The sequence below is a fragment of the Mobula hypostoma genome, chromosome 1, assembly GCF_963921235.1.
Source record: "Mobula hypostoma chromosome 1, sMobHyp1.1, whole genome shotgun sequence".
NCBI classification, from domain to species: domain Eukaryota; kingdom Metazoa; phylum Chordata; class Chondrichthyes; order Myliobatiformes; family Myliobatidae; genus Mobula; species Mobula hypostoma.
This window is the reverse complement of record NC_086097.1, coordinates 91958582-91977512: the sequence shown is the minus strand read 5'-3', so window position 1 is coordinate 91977512 and position 18931 is coordinate 91958582. Positions and strand designations below refer to the sequence as shown.

Below are 18931 nucleotides of genomic sequence, written 5' to 3'. Positions count from 1 at the left end.
AGGGTTATTATGGATCACAACCATGAGAATAATCTGCAGACTTTCTGTGAACAGCCCTGAAGAAAGGTCTAGGCCCGAAATGTCAACTGTTTATTATTTTCCATAGATGCTGCCTGACTTGGCTGGTTATTATGGATTGTCCTATCTGTAATAAGGAATTGGTCATAATATAATTTGTTGGACTCTGTGTCAAAAACTGGCTCAGGATTGTATTAAAGGTAAGATATGGTGTATTTTAAGAATTTGTGGTTTAAAGCAAGATTTTGGTGAATGATGTTTGCCACTTGATTGTGCCTGTGTCTTAATTGTACTTTTCTCTTTAAGATGGCGCTAGTGATGCTCTGCAACTACTTGCTGGTGGCAAACGAAACCAAGAAAGCTATTAACTACTTTATTAATCACATTTTCTCCGGTGAATGACCCCGGCAATCTGTAGCCTGTAACTTCCCTTTCGGAGTAGAGCTTTTGAACCGCCTGCACGGCCTGGCACTGTTGCGGTGTGAACTGAAGTCTCGAAGGTGCAGGACGGTTGCAGCGTGGTGTGTCTGGGACGAATCGAGGCAACTTGGCCTGGACACAAGAGCAGGGAATGAGTCAGTGATTGGCCATGGCTGGAGCGGACTTGGAGGTACTTCAATGCGGCAGAACTGAGGCGAAACAAGCAGAGTTGAGGTGGAACCTGGGCTTAAGAGCGAGGAAAGATCCGAGGTTTGATCAATTTAAGCACGGACCCTGATTGGAAAGGTAGGGGTTAAAAGAAAGGGACTGTCAGGGTCAGTTCACTTCTCCACTCGTCTCTGTGCTGAACTAAGTCTGTGGCCTGCAGTTAACAGGCTGCTGAATCAGCTGGCTGCTGGCTTCATGTCTGCGGACTCACTTTTGTGAGCTTCAGTTCTGAATGCTATTTGCTTACTTTTATTGTTTGACCAATTTGGTTTTTTTTCCCTGCACATTGGGTGCTTGGCAGTCTTCCTTTTTGTCATGGGTTCTGTTGGGTTTATTTGTTCTGTCGCTGCCTGTAAGGAGACAAATCTCAAACGTATATGTAGGATACGTACTTTGATAATAAATCTAGTTTGAACTTTCATCTTTGAACTTACTAAGTAAACAGATTGAGTTAAACTGCTGCAGGATCCTGCAATCTGATGAATTGTTTCTGGTTTCTCTTGGCATTTTCTGCATTTGTCCTCTTGACATCTTGAATTTGTTCGTCTTTTATTCTGTATTTTTCAAAACATTTTGTGTTAACTAGGGATCCCTCTGTTTCTGGGAAGAAATCTCCAACTCTGAGCCAGGCATTCAAGGCTTCCTTGTTGATATCTATTCTTCTTAGATCACAGGGATGACTTCCATGGAGGGTCATGCTCTTCCATCAGCTAGCTTTTTGTTCTGTAGTGATAATTTCTTCAACTTTCTGGGTTGTGCTCTCATTTAACTTCAGTGGTGTGCACTTCTTATCAGAGTTGCATATACTTGTGTTGAATGCTGAATCCTGTTTTTGTGGATTGAAATATGCCTTTAGAAGTTTTATCTGACTGATGTGTAAATTTTTATGTCTGTTATTTATTTTTTTCCTTCTGTGCTAGATAGTGTAGTGTAAGTATACATAGAGTCTTCTAAAATTTGTCATTTCAGTTCTTATTTTTCTTTGCAAGTTTTACAGATTGGCTTCAGACCAAGATATTATGCCAAAAGAATACGTTAATATGTGTATAGTAGAAGTGTTAAACACTTGATTTTGTTATATTATTATATTGAGCTCTGTTTGGCAGAATTTTTTACGCTTTAAAGTAAATTCTGTCAAAAAGTTTTCCCTTTATCGCATAATGATCAACTTTCTTGTTGATATCCAAGATATTTATGTTTCATATTCATCCATCGGTTGAGTTGTATCCTTCTGCTCTGTTTTATTTACTTATAACTCTATTCACTTTTCTTTATGTCTAATGTTCTGCAATTATATAGTCCAAAGTTCATTATTTATTATTATTAGATTGAAGATATGCATATTTATCTCAGTGAACACCAGCATAACACATTATTAAATCACTGCCTCACTGTTCTCAAAACCACTGCATTTACTGAAAATAGAAAAGGCAGATACTGGGAACCTGAAACAAAAAAAAAACAAAATTGCTGGAAACATTCATCAGGTCAGGCAGCACCTGTTCGTGCTCCATAGTCTTTCAAATCCTCTTTTAATTCAAGCATATTTTTGGTATTTTTAATTGATTTCTGTATGTTATCTGTTTTTGGAATGGTTATATCCATCAAGTAAGCTGTTCTTCATTGTTTATCCCGTAATATTATACCCGGACGGCTATTCTGGATTGTCCTATCTGTAATAATAGATCGGTCAGAGTATAATTTGTAGGACACTGACACTAAAAATGGATCTGGCTTGTATTTATAGTAAGGTATGGTGTCTTTTATCAATTTGCATTTTGAAGCAAGATTTTGGTGACTGATGTTTGCCACTTGATTGTGCCTGTGTAAGTAATAAGATTGAGTTGAACTGCTACAGGATCCTGTAATGTGTTGGATTGTTTCTGGTTTTTCTTGGCATTTTCTGCATTTATCGTCCTGGATTCGTTGGTCTTTTATTATATATTTTTGATCAACAAGGACCCCTTTCACCTTGGTCAATTTCTCTTAGACCATAAGACCATAAGACACAGGAGCAGAATTAGACCATCTGGCCCATCGAGTCTGCTCCGCCATTCAATCATGTCTGATCCTTTTTTTCTATCTCCTCCTCAACCCCAGTTCCCAGCCTTCTCCCCGCAACCTTTTGTTGCCATGTCCAATCAACAACCTATCAATCTCTATCTTATATACACCCAACGACCTGGCCTCCACAGCTGCATGTGGCAACAAATTCCACAAATTCACCACCGTTTGGCTGAAGAAATTCCTCTGCATCTCTCTTTTGAAAGGACACCCCTCTATCCTGAGGCTGTGCCCTCTTGTCCTAGACTCTCCCACCATGGGAAATATCCTTTCCACATCTACTCTGTCTAGGAATTTCAACATTCAGAAGGTTTCAATGAGATCCCCCCTCATCCTTCTGAATTCCAGCAAGTACAGACACAGAACCATCAAACATTCCTTGTATGATAACCCTTCCATTCCTGGAATCATCCTTATGAACCTCCTCTGGACCTCTCCAACGCCAGCACATCTCTTCAAAGATGAGGAGCCCAAAACTGTTCACAATACTCAAGGTGAGGCCTCTCCAGTGCCTTATAAAGCCACAGCATCACATCCTTGCTCTTGTATTCTAGACCTCTTGAAATGAATGCTAACATGACATTTGCCTTCCTCACCATTGAGTTGACTTGCAAGTTAACCTTTAGTGTGTTCTGTACAAGGACTCTGAAGTACTTTTGTATCTCAGATTTTTGGATTTTCTCCCAGTTTAGAAAATAGTCCGCACATTTATTTCAACTACCAAAGTGCATGACCATGCATTTTCCAACATTTTATTTCATTTGTCACTTTCTTGCCCATTCTCCTAATCTGTCTAAGTCCTTCTGCATCTTACCTGTTTCCTCAGCACTAACTGTCCTTCCACCAATCTTTGTGTCATCTGCAAACTTGGAAACAAAGCCATCTATTCCATCATCTAAATCATTTATAGATAGCATAAGAAGAAGTGGTCCCAACACCAACCCCTACAGAACACCACTAGTCACTGGCAGTCAACCAGAAAAGGACCCTTTTATTCACACTTGCTACCTCCTACCAATCAGCCAATGTTCTAACCATGTTAGTAACTTTTCTGTAATACCGTGGGCTCTTAACTTGGTAAGCAGCCTCATGTGTGGCACCTTGTCAAAGACCTTCTGAAAGTCCAAATATGCAACACCCACTGTATTCCCTTTATCTATCCTACTTGTAATCCCCTCAAAGAATTCCACCAGGTTCGCCAGGCAGGTTTTTCTCTGAAGGAAACCATGCTGACTTTGTACTATCTTGTCCTGTATCATCAAGTCTCCATCACCTCATCCTTAACAATTGACTCTAACATCTTCCCAACCACTGAGATCAGGCTAACTGGTCTATAATTTCCTTTCTGTTGCCTTCCTCCTTTCTTAAAGAATGGAGTAACATTTGCAATTTTCCAGTCCTCTGGCACTATGCCAGAGTCCAATGATTTTTAAAAGATCATTTCTAATGCCATCACGATCTCTAACGCTACCTTTTTTGGAACCCTGGGGTGCAGTTCATCTGGTCCAGGTGACTTATGTACCTTTAGGTCTCTCAGCTTTTTGAGCACCTTCTCTCTTGTAATAGTAACTGCACCCACTTCTCTTCCTTCACACACTACAACATCAGGCATACTGCTAGTGTCTTCCACAGTGAAGGCTGACACAAAATACTCATTTAGTTCATCAGCCATCTCCTTGTCCCCCGTTATTATTTCTCCTGGCTCATTTTCTAGCAGTCCTATATCCACTCTCATTTCTCTTTTATTTTCAACATACTTGAAAAAAATTTTACTTTCACTTTGATATCATTTGCTAGCTTGCTTTCATATTTCATCTTTTCCTTTGTAATGAATTTTTAGTTGCTCTCTATAGGTTTTTAAAAATTCCTGATCCTCTATCTTCCCACGAATTTTTGCTTTGTTATATGCCCTTTCTTTTGCTTTTACAATAGCTTTGACTTCCCTTGTCAGCCACGGTTGTACTGTTTTACCATTTGAATATTTATTCATTTTTGGAATACGCATGTCCTACACCTTCCTCATTTTTCTCAGAAACACACACCATTGCTGCTCTGCTGATGTCCCTGCCAGGAGCTCCTTCCTATTTACTTTGGCCAACTCCTCTCTCACACCACTGTAATTTCCGTTACTCCACTGAAATACTGCTACGTCAGACTTTACTTTCTCCCTATCAAATTTCAAGTTGAACATAATCATATTGTGATCACTGGTTCCTAAGTGTTCTTTTACCTTAAGCTCCCTAATTGCCTCTGGTTCATTGCGTAACACCCAATCCAATATAGTTGATCCCCTAGTAGGCTCAATGCCAAACTGCTCTAAAAAGTTATCTCTTAGGCATTCAACAAACTCACTCTCTTGAGATCGATTACCAATTTGATTTTCCCAATCGACCTGCATGTTAAATCTCCCATAACTACCGTAACATTGCCCTTTTGACTCACCTTTTCTATTTCCTGTTGTAACCTGTGGTCCACCTCCCAGCCACTGCTGGGAGGCCTGTATATGACTGCCATCAATATCCTTTTACCCTTGTAGTTTCTTAACTGAAGCCACAAGGATTCAACATCTTCCAAACCTATGTCACATCTTTCTACTGATTTGATGCCCTTCTTTACCAGTAGAGCCACACCAGCCCCTCTGCCTACCTTCCTATCCCTCTGATATAACGCGTAACCTTGGACGTTCAGCTCCCAACTACAACCATCCTTCAGCAACGATTCAGTGATGGCCACAACATCATACCTGGTAATCTGTAATATTGCAACAAGATCATCTACCTTATTTCTTATACTACGTGCATTTAGATACAACACTTTGAGTACCGTATTTGCTATGCTTTCTGACTCTGCATCCCTAATGATTTAATACTCAGCCTGTTGGGTGCAATTAAGTCCCATCACCTGCCTGCCTTTCCTGACAATCTGACTGCAAGCTATCTTTATTTTTTACCATCTGTCCTATCCTGAATCCTTTCTTTTTCGTTCCCACCCCCCTGCCAAATTAGTTTAAACCCTCCCCAACAGCCCTAACAAACCGGCCCATACGAATATTGGTCCCCCTCAGGTTCAGCTGCAACCCGTCACTTTTGAACAGGTCATACCTCCCCCAGAATAGATCCCAACTATCCGAGAACCTGAAGCCCTGCCCCCTGCACCAGCTTCTCAGCCACGCATTTATCTGCCAAATCATTCTGTTTCTACCCTAACTGGCACATGGCACAGGCAGCTCCGGGTGGTCCTGTTTCTCAGCTTTCTACCTAGCTCTCTAAATTCTCTTTACGGGTCCTCATTGCTTTTCCTTCCTAAGTCATTGGTACCAATATGTACCAAGACACCTGGCTGTTCCCCCCCACCTCCAAAATATTGTGGACACGATCTGAGACCTCCCTGACCCTGGCACCTGGGAGGTAACATACCATCCAGGTGTCCCATTCATGTCCACAGAATCTCCTGTCTTTTCCCCTCACTATCGAGTCCCTATCACTAACACAAAATACTCCTGCTGAAACGTTGACTGATCATTTCCACGGATGCTGCCCGACCTGCTGAGTTCCTCCAGTGTGTTGTGAGTGTTGCCAAGTCCCTATCACTACCGCTCCATTCTTCTCTCTCTTTCCCATCTGCACCACGGACCCAGGCTCGGTGCCTGTAACCCGGTCACCGTGGCATTCACCCGGGAGGTCATCCCCCACAAAAATATCCAAAGTGGTATACTTGTTTTTTGAGGAGAATGGCCACAGAGATGCTCTGCTCTAACTGCCTATTTCCATTTCTCCTGACAATCACCCAGCTACTCGCCTCCTGCAGCTTCGGGCTGACTACTTCCCTGTAACTTTGATCAATTATATCCCTGCGGTCCCGTACAAGCCCAAGGTCATCCAGCTGCTGTTGCAGATCCCTAACAGGGTCCTCAAGGAACTGCAGCCGGATGCTCTCTGGTAGACTCTGGGTCTCCCAGTTCTCCAACATCCGGCACAAAGAGCACACCACAGCTATTTAAATGGCACAGTAAGAGGGGGAAAAAATCTAAAAGGAAACCTTAACAGACGCTTTACACAGAGCCGACGCCTTCTCTGAGCTGAAGCCTGGTTTGAGCCAGAGCCTGTCGCTTCCACTTTCACCACTGGCCTACTCCCAACAATGGCTGCTCCGCTTGTCCCTTCTGTACTTTTATTTCGTTCGTAGAGCTCTGTTGACGCTGCTGATAGGCCACGTACAATGGACAAATGCCGCCGACCTGCGAGAAATCCCTCTTGCTAAATCTCTGTTGACGCCGCTGATAGGCCGTTCCCAGAGAGAAGGTACAGAAGCTTGAGAACACATACTGTCAACGGTGATCAACCCGACGTAATGAAACAAGTACCACAGTTGTTTCCTTTCCACCTTTATTAGCAGCAAGCTACGAGGGAGAATCCTCCTTCTGCACTCTCACAGAGTCAGCCAGAGTTCTCTGTGCCGAAGCATAGAGATACAGAGTTTGTATACCGTCTTTGTCAGGTGTGCAGAAAACAATTCTTTAGCTACACATGCCCAGTCACATGCCCAGCAACAGTGATAGTCCGAGACAAAAGCCACTTCATCACCTCAAACAGAAGTGTAAAGTTCAGACACCCCAAACAATATGCGCAATTAGATAATTGAGAACAAAGTGTAATTAGGTTACTACATCCTGCAAGTGAGACAAGGAAACCAGTAGCTTATGGCTAATTTCTTACGTCGGCAGGACAAAATTAACTCTTTACCATCTCAATACCACCAGGCTGAAGTACAACTTCAATCTTGCAGTTATGAGACGTCTCAAATACTGAAAAATGATCTCACGGTCTACTTCAATCTGGAACTTGCACTTTACTTGTCTACCTTTGGCCTACTCTCTCTCTCTCTCTCTCTCTCTCTCACATCAGGAAACAGGGTTGCAACCCAACGCAACAACTTTACATTCTCCACCACGGATGCTGCCTGACCCAATGAGTTCCTTGGAAATTTTGTGTGAGTTGATCCAGCTTTACTTAGGCTTTGTTCTACCAGTTCCTGCTTTTCTCTCAAATCTGTCCAAATCTAACGACTTTTTGATCCTCTCACCTATCTCTGCTTGTAAAGAAGACTGAGAGCCTCAGTGCATCTTCCCTCATGAAAATTCAGAATCTCCACTTGTTCAGAAATGTGTAGCTAAAACAAATTTTTACAATGTCATGTTTTGAAATGGAGTACAGGTGACCCCTGCAATAAAAGGGGATTGGGTTCTCAGGAAACCAGATCAGGCATAATTTTCTGAAATGCAATGGAATGCCATTTGCTCATGCACCAAGAAATTTGGGCTGAAAGTAAAAGAAAAATTGACACACAAGTTCTGGGAGCAAATTTCATTAGGCATCTCGGATTTGTGGGTATGGTTTGTGAATTTGGTGAATATAAATTCCATTTGCTGTAACATGGGGGCTGCCTATATTGTTGCGATGGATCAAAGACAATAGACCACAACTAAAAGCAATCAGGTATGAGATATCTTATATTACATCTTGTTATATTACATCAATGTGATACCACCATTGATGCTGTCTGCATCTATATCTCCTGTTTCCTGTTCATCTCTGTCACCCTGTCTTCCTGCTGCCTTATCGGAGATAGAGTACTTCTTGTCTTCATCTACCATCCCATGAGCCTCTGCATCCAGCACATCAGTCTCCGCAGCCTCCGCCATATTCAGTGGGACCCCACCACCAAACATATCTTGACCTCCCCCCAAACCCCTCACCAACTCTCTGCTTTCTGCAGGGATTGCACGCTCCGTGATTCCTTGTCTGTTTGTTTCTCCCCACTAATCTCCCTCCTGGCACTTATCCTTGCAAGCAAAAGATATGCTACACCTGCCATTCACCTCTTCCCTCACCACTAATCAGGGCCACAAACAGTCTTCCAGATGGAGCAACACTTCACCTGCAAATCTGTTGGGCTCATCTACTGTATCTGGTGTTCCCGATGCAGCCTCCTTTACTTTAGTGAGACTCGACATGGATTGGGGAACTGTGTTGTTCAGCCCTTCACTCCACCCACAGAACTCCTGGTGGCCAGCCATTTTAATTCCAGTCCCCATTCCCATTCTGACATTGTGGTCTATGGCCTCCTCTGCTGACACAATGAGGCCAGGTTGGAGGAGCAACACCTCATTTTTCATTTAGATCGCCTCCAACTGAATGACATGAAATTCGATTTCTCCAACTTCCAGTAATTTTTCCCCTCACCCTTCCCTTTCTCCTCAACTGCCTGTCACCTTCCCCTGGTGCCTGTCTTCCTTCCCTTTCTCCCATGGTCCACTCTCTTCTTCTATCAGATTCCTTCTTCTCTAGCCCTTTACTTTTTTCCCAGCTTCTTACTTCCTCCACCCTTCCACACCCACCCAGCTTCTCCTATCACCTTCTAGCTTGTTTTCTTCCCCATCCCTCCGCTACCTTCATATTCTGTCTTCTTCCCCACTTCCTTACCAGTTTTGATGAAGGGCCTCGACCTGTAACGTCGACTGTTTATTAAATTCCATAGATGCTGCCTGGCCTGCTGAGTTATTCCAGCATTTTGGGTGTTACTCTGGATTTTCGGCACCTTCAGAAACTCTTGTGTGCATGTGATATCTTAATTTATTTCTTGATAGTAGGTCATTAGAGTGAGAAATACCAACTGGAAACTTTGGAGATTTCGTAATTACTTCAAATAGTATTCTTCAACACCAGTAAAAGCAAACTTGTGAATTGAACAGTATTTCTGAATGCATTGTTTCTGAAGAGCAGAGATGGGTCAGACTAGTTTAGATACTCAAAAGTTTCAATGTGTGTTTGTCTTAGAGTGGGGATGTAGATAATTCATACAAAATAATTAAAGTCTGACTAAATTATTCACTTCAATAATCTCCTTTTTAAAAATTTTAGTTGTAATGTGGTTCTCTCAATTCCAACTTGGCTTTTAATAATATTTATCAAAGTATTCTTCCAAGTCCAAGTTGAAGCTTGTTATCATCCCATGGAATTAATATTGCTGAAATAGTAAACAGTTGGAGTTATTGATATATTAGGTTCAAAATAATAGTTTTCTTTGCTTGTGTAACCTCTTAACCATGTGATATGTGGCTTTTGTAACAGTGTGCTTTGTATCATTAGAACAGAGCTTCAAATCTAGTTGCTCAACCAAGTACTTTCACCTTTTGTAGGAGTTTTCAAATGATTGAAACCACAGAGTGTGAAGCAAATAATCTACTGCTACAAACACTGATATTTCCCTGAATCGCAGGACTCTGCAGAGAGTGGTGCAGACAGCCCAGCGCATCTATAGATGTTAACTTCGCACTATTCAGGCCATTTACAGTGACAGGTGTGTAAAGAGGATCTTTGGGGACCCGAGTCATTTCAACCGCAAACTGTTCCAGCCACTTCCATCCGGGAAACAGTACCACAGCATGAAAGCCAGGACCAACAGGCTCCAGGACAGCTTCTTCCATTAGGCCATCAGACTGATTAATTCATGCTGACACAACTGTATTTCTATGTTATATTGTTGTACATACTATTTATTTTAAATCACTATAAATTGCATATTGCACATTTAGATGGAGATGTAACAAAGATTTTTACTCCTCACATATACGAAGGATGTAGGTAATAAAGTCAATTCAATTCAATTCAACATAATCATTTGAGGTATACTCTGTTTTTGGAATTTGTTCACTCAATTGTATTTCCCTCTTCACAGATATGTATAAATTATACAACCTTAAGATATGTCTCTTTACAAACAGCCATGAAACAAGAAACCCACGCAACCCATTAAAGAAAAACAAACACCCAATGCACAGAGAGAGGGGGATAAACACAAATTGTGCAAATAATAAAAGTAAGCAACAGTGTTCAGAGTGAAAGTGAGTCCAATGACATGAAGCCCAGGGCAGCTGGAGTAGGCCCAGAGCCTCAGCCTCAGTTCATCACACAATGGAGCAAACTGTTGCAGAGCTCACAGACGAAGTCCAGAGCAGGCCCACAGTGTCAGTCTTAGTTCGTCACACAATGGAGGAAAATGTTGCGGAGCTCACAGACGCGAAGCACAAGACAGCTGGGGTAGGCCCAGAGCCTCAGCCTCAGTTCATCACACAATGGGAGCAAAACGTTACAGAGCTCATGGACATGAAGCCCGGAGCAGCCAAAGTAGGCCCATACCTCTGCCTGAGTGCAGGGAAGAGCGGAGCATATGTTGCAGAGCAGTGAACCGAACTAACATAACCCTTGCCCTTGGAAGCTCACAGCAGCCAGAGTAGGCCCACAGCCTCATGCTCAGTTCATCACACAGCAGAGCAAAATGTCATGGAGCTCAGGTTGGAATGACCTATGCTTGCAGAGCTGGGTAGTTCTGTCACTATGAGATTATCATATTTGCTCTCTATTATCTATTTACTGTGCTTTCAAGGAATTGGATTCTGATCAGCTTTTGTCCTTTCTAGCCAAAAGCATTAAACATTAAATTCAATCACAGGTTCACATCAGTGACCCAAGATCTTATCATCCACTAGGATCTATGAAATATATCCAAGACTTCAGAGCAAAATCTTGCAGTTTTACTGTGCTGACAATTTCCCTCTCAGCCACTGCCAACTCTCCCTCTTCCTGCTTTCATTTCAATTTCAAATAAAACCCTTGAATTACTGAGAAAGCTTCCATCTGTGCTCTGTACATGTAAAACAATTTGTTTATGGATAATGGGATTTGCTGTTCAGCCAGTGTCTATAGCCCATGTCAAAGTGTCCATTGGAGGTGGTGAGCTACTTACCTAAACCATTGCAGCTTCCCTGGTGAAGGTACTCCCTTTGTGTTGTCGGGAAGGGTAACTTGGATGTGTAGATGCAGTGCTTTTTGTATCTGGTTCACGAAGGATTCAGTGAAGGTTTTATGTGATAGAGAGGGTGAGATGCAATGTGCTGGACAGGGTCAAGCGTTCCGGCTGTTGTTCAAAGCGTTGAACCAAGTGGAGAGTATTCAGAAACTTAAGAAACACAGAAATAGGCTTCTCAGCCCATCACAGCTGCAGCACCGTTCATTTACATCATTTACCTCAGGGCCACTGTTCTGTACAAATCTCATGTCCTTTGACCCCCTATCACATTATTTACTTACTTACTTGTTGATTGAGATATAGTGTGCAATAGGCCTTCTGACTCTTCAAGACCATGCTGCCCAGTAATCTCCCAAGCTTACAATTAAGGTACCATAAGGATATGTCTTTGGAGTGTGAGAGGAAACCCATGTGCTCATGGGGAGAATGTACAAACTCCTTACAGTCAGCTCCGGAAATTGAACCTGGGTCTCCTATATGGTAAGGCACTGTGCTAACCACTACACTATCATGCCACCCCTTGTGTGGAAGGATGGCATTGATATAATGTAGAACACCAATTTGGAGTTACCAAATGTGACTGGGAAGTAGCAAATGTTGACATTTCTACTTATGTGATGCTACTCATTTTGGCTTCATATGATGCGGTGCTCAGTATGAATCAATTCCTAGATGCGGGAAACATACTAACTTCCAAGTGCCCTGTTACAAATGACATAAGTTTGACACTATAACTTAATTCTGCTGCTTTATACTGATGTCAGCCAGCAAGCTGTAGGTTTCGGATATTGCTAACATAAGAAACTATTTTGTTTCTTTGAGCAATTTTACCAAAGGAGGCCAAAGTTCACATAAACTAAACCTATATGGTGAGTTTTTGAGACTAGGCTTTGTCTGCTCTTCTGTGATTCTAAACAGTAAAATTAAATTGAGCTGAGGCCCTCTTGTGGCACAATTGCACTGTTTTAAAACAGGCCGAACTTTGGTAAATGTTTAAAACCATGGAAGAAATTTTATTATTGATTATAAAACACCTTATTAACTCTAGTTAAGGAAATCTTATAGAAAATATAAAATATAAATATGTTTTATATTTTAATATAAAAATATATTTGGAACAATTAGCAAATACAAAATGCTGGAGGATCTCAGCAGGTCAGGCAGCATTGATGCAGAGGAATAAAGTGAACGCTTCAAGCCAAGGCCTTTCATCAGGACTAGAAAGGAAGGGGGAGAAAACCAGGCAGCATGGTAGTGTAGTGGTTGGCACAATGCTTTACAATACCAGGTTCAATTCCCACTGTCTGTCTGTCTGGAGTTGCTACGTTCTCCCCATGACTGTGTGGGTTTGCTCCGTGTGCTGCAGTTTCCTCCCACAGTCCAAAGACATACTGGTTGGTAGACTAATTGGTCATTGTACATTGTCCCAAGATTGGGTTAGGATTAAATCAGGGGTTGTTGGGTAGTGTGGCTCAACGGGCCAGTTCAGTGATGTATCTCAATAAATAAACAAGAATGTGGGTGGGGGGGGGGAGGAGAAAAAGCTGACAGGTGATAGGTGGCCACACATTTTAATTCCATGTCTCATTCCCATTCTGATATGTCTATCCACGGCCTCCTCTACTGTCAAGATGAAGCCACACTGAGGTTGGAGGAACAACACCTTACATTCTGTCTGGGTAGTCTCCAACCTGATGGCATGAACATTGACTTCTCTAACTTCTGTTAATGCCCCTCCTTCCATTCTCACCCCATCCCTTATTTATTTATTTGTTTGTTTGTTTGTTTATTATTTATTATTTATTTATTCCCCCCCCCCCCTTTTCTTTGTTTCTCTGTCCCTCTCACAATTACTCCTTGCCTGCTCTCCATCTTCTTCTGGCGCTCCCCTCCCCCTTTCTTTCTCCCTTGGCCTCCCGTCCCATGATCCTCTCCCTTCTCCAGCCTCGTATCCCTTTTGCCAATCAACTTTCCAGCTCCTAGCTCTATCCCTCCCCCTCCTGTCATCTCCTATCATTTCGGATCTCCCCCTCCCCCTCCCACTTTCAAATCTCTTACTTGCTCTTCTTTCAGTTAGTCCTGACGAAGGGTCTCAGCCTGAAACGTCAACTGTGTTTCTTCCTATGGATGCTGCCTGGCCTGCTGCGTTCCACTAGCATTTTGTGTGAGGTGATAGGTGGGAGATGATAGGTGGAAAAGTAACGGGCTAAAGAAGAAGGAACATGACAGGAAAGGAGAGTGGAACAATTAATTGTGACTTTTGGGTAATATCTGAAGTCGGTATAGTGATAAGTCAAGATGCAGAAAATGGAGGCATCTACTCAGTCAAGATAATCTATAACATGTAAAGGGCAAATAAGTGCTTGCAATACATTATTTCTGCGTATGTATTTTCTTGGTTAACTCATCTTGAGGTATCCTTATTTTTTCTTAACTATCCAAATACTTTCATGTCAGATATTGTACTGGAATGATATTCAGTAGAGAAACTAACACTGAAAGACCAGTTGTGAGCAGAATAATGATATGAACTAGCCCTTAATCAGATTGCACAAAAAACAGATGAGTTTAAAGCTCCTCCTTAGGTTATTTTGACAGCTTTTTTATTTTTGTTCCCACATTGATGTTTATAACGTTGCATGTTTTCTGAGAACAAATATTTTTGGTAAATCTACCATGAAAATAGGAGAGAATGTATGATATCCATTTAATATTTGTGCACTTAGGTCTCTGATATTAACATTTATCCTCTGTTAACAGAAAAGTTAATATTGTTAGATTATGGCTATTTTATTAAATCAGTTTAAATATCTGAACAAAAAAATTGAATCTGTAGTATACTCAATGTGTAGTCAAAATGGTCGTTGTGATGTGTCTAGTATGCGCGTGTGTGTGGAGTAAGGGAGTAATATGAGCGAGGAGTTAACCAAAGTAAATCGGAAGGAGCTGCTGGCGGGGATGTCAGCAGAGCAGCAATGGTGTGTGTTTCTGGGAAACATGAGGAAGGTGCAGGACATGTGTATTCCAAAAATGAAGACATACTCAAATGGTAAAGTAGTAGAACCATGGCTGACAAGGGAAGTCAAAGTTAATGTAAAAACAAAAGAAAGGGCATACAACAAAGCAAAAATCAGTGGGAAGATAGAGGATTGAGAAGTTTTTAAAAATCTACAGAGAGCAACTAAAAAAATCATTAGAAGGGAAAAGATGAAATATGAAAGCAAGCTAGCAAATAATATTAAAGTGGATAGTAAAAGTATTTTCAAGTATGTTAAAAATAAAAGAGCAATGAGAGTGGATATAGGCTAGAAAATGAGGCAGGAGAAATAATAATGGGGGACAAGGAGATGGCTGATGAACTAAATGAGTATTTTGCGTCAGTCTTCACTGTGCAAGACACTAGCAGTATGCCTGATGTTGTAGTGGGTGAAGGAAGAAAAGTGGGTGCAGTTACTATTACAAGAGAGAAGGTGCTCAAAAAGCTGAGAGACCTAAAGGTACATAAGTCACCTGGACCAGATGAACTGCACCCTAGGGTTCTGAAAGAGGTAGCATTAAAGATTGTGGTGGCATTAGAAATTATCTTTCAAAAATCATTGGACTCTGGCATGGTGCCAGAGGGCTGGAACTTTACAAATGTCACTCCACTCTTTAAGAAAGGAGGAAGGCAGCATAAAAGAAATTATAGACCAGTTAGCCTGACCTCAGTGGTTGGGAAGATGTTAGTCAATTGTTAAGGATGAGGTGATGGAGTACTTGGTGACACAGGACAAGATAGTATAAAGTCAACGTGGTTTCCTTCAGGGAAAATCCTGCCTGACGAACCTGGTGGAATTCTTTGAGGAGATTACAAGTAGGATAGATAAAGGGTATGTAGTCGATGTTGTATATTTGGACTTTCAGAAGGCCTTTGACTAGGTGCCACACGAGGCTGCTTACCATGTTAAGAGACCATGGTATTACAGGAAAGTTACTAACATGGTCAGTGCATTGGCTGATTGGTAGGAGGCAGTGAATGGGAATAAAAGGATCCTTTTTCTGGTTGACTGCCAGTGACTAGTGGTGTTCTGTAGGGGGCGTTGTTGGGACCGCTTCTTTTTATGCTATATATAAATGATTTAGGCTACGTCCACACTAGACCAGATAAATCTGTAACCGAAGCTTTCTTCCTTTGTTTTGGCCCTCCGTCCACACTGAAATGGCGTTTTCCTCCTGAAGAACAGAGCTCTTCTAAAACGATCTCCAGAGTGTTTAAATCTGAAAGCGTCGGTTGGGCATTGTAGTGTGTACAGGGCTACCGGAGGTTTTAAAAAACCTGTCGTCCCTTTCATCGGTGAAGAGACTATGGCTGTAGGAAATGTTTCCAGGGTGACCCCTCTGTGGGAGTGGGACCACCCAGGGGTCCGTGTGTCCGTATGTGTAGCTATTGTAGTGGCTGTGATGCTGGTATTGTGGTGGTGAAAAGTACGGGGGGGGAGCCATCATATTCCTCATCATTACAAATCCCTCTGCAATAGAGTTAGTCAGTTTTTTAATGTTCGTCGTCAGCCGGGTCATACTGTCTGTGATCCCCCTGTCGTTTGCTTCCGTACGCTCCAGTATTTTTTTTTTAGTTTTAAGTCCTCCTGCGCGAGAGCCAACTGCTGTCCGTCGTTTGGCAATTTCCTTTTAAGTTTTTTTAGTCTGTAACTGGACAAATGCGCACCAAGTATACCATTTCCTCTTCGCTTGTTTTCTGTAGATGTGTCCTGCTCATGCCCAGTAGGAGGAGATTCACCCAAGTGCCCGTTTTAATGTGGATGGAGGTATTTTCAAAAATGCCTGGTGTGGACGCCTATCGTTTTTACACGAAACTGGCGTTTTCAAAATTTTCCAGTCTAGTGTGGACGTAGCTTTAGATGATGGAATAGTTGGCTTTGTTGCCAAGTTTGCAGATGATACGAAGATTGGTGGAGGGGCAGGTAGGCTGCAGAAGGACCCAGATTAGGAGAATGGACAAGAACGTGGCAAATGACATACAATGCTGGAAAATGCATGGTCATGCACTTTGGTAGTAGAAATAAATGTGCAGACTATTTTCTAAATGTGGAGAAAATCCAAAAACCTGAGATACAAAGGTACTTCGGAGTCCTTGTGCAGAACACCCTGAAGGTTAACTTGCAAGTCAAGTCAGTGGTGAGGAAGGCAAATGTCATGTTAGTATTCGTTTCAAGAGGTCTTGAATACAAGAGCAAGGATGTGGCTTTATAAGGCACTGGAGAGGCCTCACCTTGAGTATTGTGAACAGTTTTTTGGCTCCTCATCTTTGAAGAGATGTGCTGGCATTGGAGAGGTCCAGAGGAGGTTCACACAGATGATTCCAGGAACGAAAGGGTTATCATACAAGGAATGTTTGGTGGCTCTGGGACTGTACTCCCTGGAATTCAGAAGGATGAGGGGGCATCTCATTGAAACATTTCAAATGTTGAAAGGCCTAGTCAGAGAAAATGTAGAAAGGATGTTTTTCAATGGTGGCAGAGTCTAGTACAAGAGGGCACAGCCTCAGGATAGAGGGGTGCCCTTTCAAAACAGAGATGCAGAGAAATTTCTTTAGCCAAAGGGTGGTGAACTTGTGGAATTTATTGCCACATGCAGCTGTGGAGGCCAAGTCACTGGGTGTATTTAAGGCAGAGATTGATAGGTTCTTGATTGGTTATGGCATCAAAGGTTATAGGGAGATGACGAAGAACTGGGGTTCAGGGGGAGATAAAAAAAATGGATCAGCCATGATTGAATGGTGGAGCAGACTCGATGGGACAGATGGCCTAATTCTGCTCCTCTGTCGTTTGGTCTTATGGTATTGCTTCATAAGCTTTCCTGTGGCCCAGAAGGCATCTCATGATCTCCATACCTTCCACCCAGGCTTGTGATAGTGATAATCATCACCCATTGTCCTTCGGGACTGATGGATGCCAACCAACTAACCAGCTAACCAGTGCCTACTTGGTAATGAAATACCCTATTGCCTAAAAATTGCATATACCTGTATGTTGCATGCTAGATTTGTACTAAATGCGATCATTTTAAAGGTTGGGTGAGGGTGTGGTTTCCCAACATAGGAGAAAACCAAGTTTCATTTTCTCTCATCCTCTCTTTCCATTTTCTCTCATCTCCATGGCAGCAAGTTATGCTTTTGTTTTGTGACTCCCATGGTGAGAGTTTTTTAAGATCCGACTCACTTGCCTGTAGTCGTTCACGGCAATGACATAGCAACTACAAGCTTAGCAAGTAACTGACACTGGCAATCACACTGGAAATGTTTTATTGCTGTATGCTGGGTAAAAGCTACCCTGGTGGTTTTGGTACTAGATTTTTTTTCTCTCAAATTACCTAATTTTTTGCAGGTTTGGATCTCACCTGTTTGGGCCCCAGCATTACACACACTACCTGTTTAGCACACCAAAAATGGTAAATGCTGGAAACCTAGAATAGCAGAAAACACTGGAAACATTCAGCAGGTCAGATGACATCTGAGGAAAGTGAAACAGAGTTAATGTTCTAGATTTGAGAGCCTTTGTCAGAATGATAAAATGGTAAACAATTAGGCATTTGTGCCCCTGTTTTGAACAGTAGTCAGTTAGAGACACTAAACCTCTTAAGTATCATTTTTGATTTATTGTTTTCAATATCACTTTTTTAGAATGATTCTTTAGCTAGTTAGTTATAAATTTAAGCAAATTAGTAACCACAGTGTTCTTGCTGTATAGAGCAAATGACATATAGTTGATCAGCTGTTAACTGGGCCGACATAACACAGGATCCAGCAGATATCAGGCAGCATCTTCATCCCCAGCAGGATACCTATCCAGCAAGGATAACAAAAGTGATTTTAGTAGATGATACAGTACAAAGGTGATGTCTGGTTTTCACAATGGAATGAAGATGATCGAGGACAACTACTTAATAGACAGTACAGAGGAGGTTATTCTATTACCTACTCGTTATTTCAGATTTATTTATCACAGATACATCAAACCATACAGCGAAATGTGCCATTTGCGTTAAAAATCAATACACCCAAGGATGTGCCGGGGGCAGCCTGCACGTGATGCCACTCATTCTGGCGCCAACATAGCATGCCCACAATGTTCAGCGGCAACAACAATAGAAAATTTGATGAGGTTGATTCATTTCATTATATATGCTTCTGGTCTCACCTTCTCCATCCCCAGAACCAGGAGAAATTTCCTGTTGTTCTTTCACTTTTTTTACCTCATTCAACTATTATCCTTAGTAATTTCTGATACTTTCAATGTACTGTCACCAGCAGACTAATCTTTGGCACTTACAAACA

The 18931-nt window shown here is 41.9% G+C and overlaps 1 protein-coding gene across 1 annotated transcript in view; it reads right to left on the bottom strand.

The window, feature by feature from the left end:
- Positions 1 to 330: 330 nt before the first annotated feature.
- The window catches only part of LOC134357275 (homeodomain-interacting protein kinase 4-like), a 57154-nt gene continuing 38553 nt past the window's right edge, over positions 331 to 18931 (bottom strand). The window contains exon 3 of the mRNA XM_063069063.1: positions 331 to 570. Coding sequence (XP_062925133.1) covers positions 331 to 570 — 240 coding nt within the window. The remainder of the gene's footprint in view (positions 571 to 18931) is intronic.